At 49.0% G+C, this 3352-nt stretch overlaps 1 protein-coding gene across 1 annotated transcript; it reads right to left on the bottom strand.

Annotated features, from left to right (window-relative positions):
- Window positions 1–736: 736 nt before the first annotated feature.
- On the bottom strand, window positions 737–1816 carry LOC311514388 (olfactory receptor 52N1-like; the record flags this gene model as incomplete). The annotated part of the gene is made up of 1 exon (XM_084616946.1): window positions 737–1816. The coding sequence occupies one exon, from the start codon at window positions 1814–1816 to the stop codon at window positions 737–739; it is 1080 nt and encodes a 359-aa protein (XP_084473072.1).
- Between the last annotated feature and the right edge of the window lie 1536 nt (window positions 1817–3352).

The raw sequence follows: 3352 nt of genomic DNA, 5'->3' as shown, positions 1-3352 counted from the left end.
AGGGGCCACCAAATGAAATTAATGGGCAGCAGGTTTAAAACAAATAAAAGGAAGTTCTTCTTCACACAGCACACAATCAACCTGTGGAACTCCTTGCCTGAAGAGGTTGTGAAGGCTAGGACTATAAAAGGGTTTAAAAGAGAACTGGATAAATTCATAGAGGTTATGTCCATTAATGGCTATTAGCCAGGATGGGTAAGGAATGGGGTCCCTAGCCTCTGTTTGTCAGAGGATGGAGATGGATGGCAGGAGAGAGATCAGTAGATCATTACGTGTTAGATTCACTCCCTCTGGAGCACCTGGCATTGGCCATTGTCGGTAGACAGGATACTGGGCTGGATGGACCTTTGGTCTGACCCAGTATGGCCGTTCTTATGTTCTTATGAAATGGCAGACTGTTTGCTTGTCAGGCTGCAGCAGCTCGGGTCCCAGACCCACAGCAGAGGGAAGCCAGCTGGTGGGGGAGGGAGGTGGAGATGATCCAGCAAGTGATGGTGGGATGGGACAAGTGAGCAACAGGGTCAGAGTGTTGGGGAATAGGCACAGAGGGGGGAAAGGACTTGAGGGAAGAGGAAGGGCAAGGGGGTGTCAGATGTCCAGTTATCAGCAATTAGAAAGGTGACAAATCTAGGAGTTAATGAGCTGTACACAGACTGATCCCCCAGTTTATTATGCTTACAGAACACAGTAAGGCCAGGAGTGGGTTTAATATCTTTTTGACTGCTCAGTCAGTGATTCAGGGAAGAGGGCCCAGCACCATGTCACCAGCCAGCTTTGCACGGAGCTCGATCTGGGAGCCAGAGCACCAGCAGAAAACTTTAGTTCCTTTAAAAGTAAAGAGCCAGAGCAGCCTGTCCTGGATCTGTTTGGTCCTCACCCCATAGATGATGGGGTTTACCATGGGGGGCACCAGGAGGTATGCATTGGCCATGAGAACATGGAAATGCAGGGCCACGTTATAGCCAAACCGGTGTGTGAGGAAGGAGAAGAGACCTGGGATGTAAAAGAGTAAGATGGCACAGAGGTGGGAGCTGCAGGTTCCAAAAGTTTTGAGCCGGGCATCCTTTGTGGGGAGGCTGAAGATGGCCCTGAGGATCTGGGTATAGGACACAGCGATAAAAAACACATCCAGACCCGTCACCAAGAATGCTGCAGAGAGGCTGTAGTAACTACTGACATGGATGTCTGTGCAGGCCAGTTTCACCACAGCCATGTGCTCACAGTATGTGTGACGGATGATGTTGGTTCTGCAATATGGCCACCGCCTTGTCAGGAAGGGATAGGGCAGTACAAGCATGCTTCCACGCAGCACCATGGCGAGGCCCACCTTGGCCACCACAGGGTTTGTCAGGATGGTGGAATACCTCAGGGGATGGCAGATGGCCACATAACGATCCAAAGCCATGGCCACAAGGATCCCAGACTCCATCACTGAGAAGCTGTGAATGAAGTACATCTGGATAAGGCAGGCACTAAAATCTATCTCCCTGGAATTGAACCAGAAGATGCTCAGTGTTTTGGGCAGGATGGACGTAGACAGGATCAGGTCGGTGACGGCCAGCATGCAGAGGAAATAGTACATGGGGACATGGAGGCTCGGCTCCATATACACGATGAACAGGATGGTGAAGTTCCCCAAGACAGCTATGGAGTACATGGCAGAGAAAGGGATGGAGATCCAGACATGGGCCGCCTCCAGGCCAGGAATGCCCAGCAGGATGAAGGTGGAGGGGTTGGTGAAATCGGTTTTGTTGGAATCTGACATGTAGAAAGGGAGAAGGTGTCCAACGCTCAGGCACAACGGTGTCTCTTGCATGTACCGTACATTCCTCTGTATGTATCTAGTGTGATGGTTGCAGTACAAATGCCTGGTGGAGAGACAATGTTAATATGAGACATTACATGCCCTTCTGGAAGCTGTTATCATAGATGAAGCAGATTGGTTGTTCTTCACAGAAAAATGACATTTTCATTACTCAGATAAATGAATTATGAAGAACTGACACTACTAATGCCAATTCCATATTTTATGGTGCTCCATGCATCAATAATTCCTACACATCATGGTGTGGAAAACCTTAATACGAACCGGCAGGAAACATGAGTGTGGATACTGGTTATCCAACATTGTTCCTTAGGCCTTGTCTATACTGTGAAGTTTTTTCACCAAAAGGCAGCTTTTGGTGAAGAAACAGTGGAGGTGTATACTCTGCAAAGCCACTTTCGATGATGGAACTCCTCAGTTTCAGTGAGATTATAAAACCACCTTGATGAAAGTTGTAAGGCTTTTTAATCAAAAGTTTTGTCCCCAAAGTGCCAATATGGACACTTGCACTTGATTTTATCGCAGTAATAGGCCTCCCGAAGGCATCCCACAATGCCCATCCTGACCACTGGTCAGAAATTTCATCTCTGCTACCCTGCATCCAGGTAAACTCCTTCCACCTGTCCCCCATCTAAAGTCTCGGGAATTCTGAAATTCCTCTTCCTGTTTGCTTGGCATGGAGAGCTTACAATACATGTTCCCAGGTAACCATGGTGAATCCATGCAGAAAATGCTCTCCCCCGGGACCACTGCGGAGCTGCTGGATCTACTCAGTATTTGGGGAGAGGGGGCTGTGCAATTTCAGCTGTGCTCCAGTTGTAGGAATTTCAATACCTACACACAGATTTCGTGCACCTTGTGGGAAAAGGGCTATGATCGGAACATACTGCATTGCAGAACAAAGGTGAAGAAGCTGAGGCACACATACCCAAAGGCAAGGGAGGCAAATGGTCACTCCAGTGCTGTGCCCCAGACCTGCTGTGTGTATAAGGAGTTGGATGCTATCCGTGGAGGCGACCCCACGTCCATGGCAGAGAACCCTGTGGATAAATCCCCTGGGTTAGAACTGACAGAAACTTGACCTAATCCAGAGGAGGAAGTCATCGATGAAGCACTGAATACATTAGGAAACGTGGAGCCCGTGCCGGGTTCGCCCAGTGCTGCGTCCAGTCAGGAGGTGTTCTCCATTCTGGACGTGTCCAGACAGTCTCAGCAGTCACAATCAGGCGAACCAGAAGCTGGAGAGGAGAACCCTGGTAAGTGATTTTGCTTTGTGAAGTGTGGAGATGCGTTGAGGGAAAAGAAATGTACAAGTCTGGCTGTGTTTCTGTGTGCTGGGTATTTTCCCGTGCAGCTAGACAGTACGGTGGAAGAGAGTGTTGATACACACCGAGATGTCACTAGAAATCCCCCAGAGAGATCTCTAGGAAACTTTCCTGCAGGTACTCCACAATCCTGTGCTGGAGGTTCCTTGGCAGAGCTGCTTTGTTCCTTCCCCCATTGAGGGACACTTTCCTGTGCCATTCT

Source organism: Lepidochelys olivacea, assembly GCF_965140295.1.
Source record: "Lepidochelys olivacea isolate rLepOli2 genome assembly, chromosome: 1".
Lineage (NCBI taxonomy): Eukaryota > Metazoa > Chordata > Testudines > Cheloniidae > Lepidochelys > Lepidochelys olivacea.
This window is presented reverse-complemented; position numbering and strand designations above follow the sequence as displayed.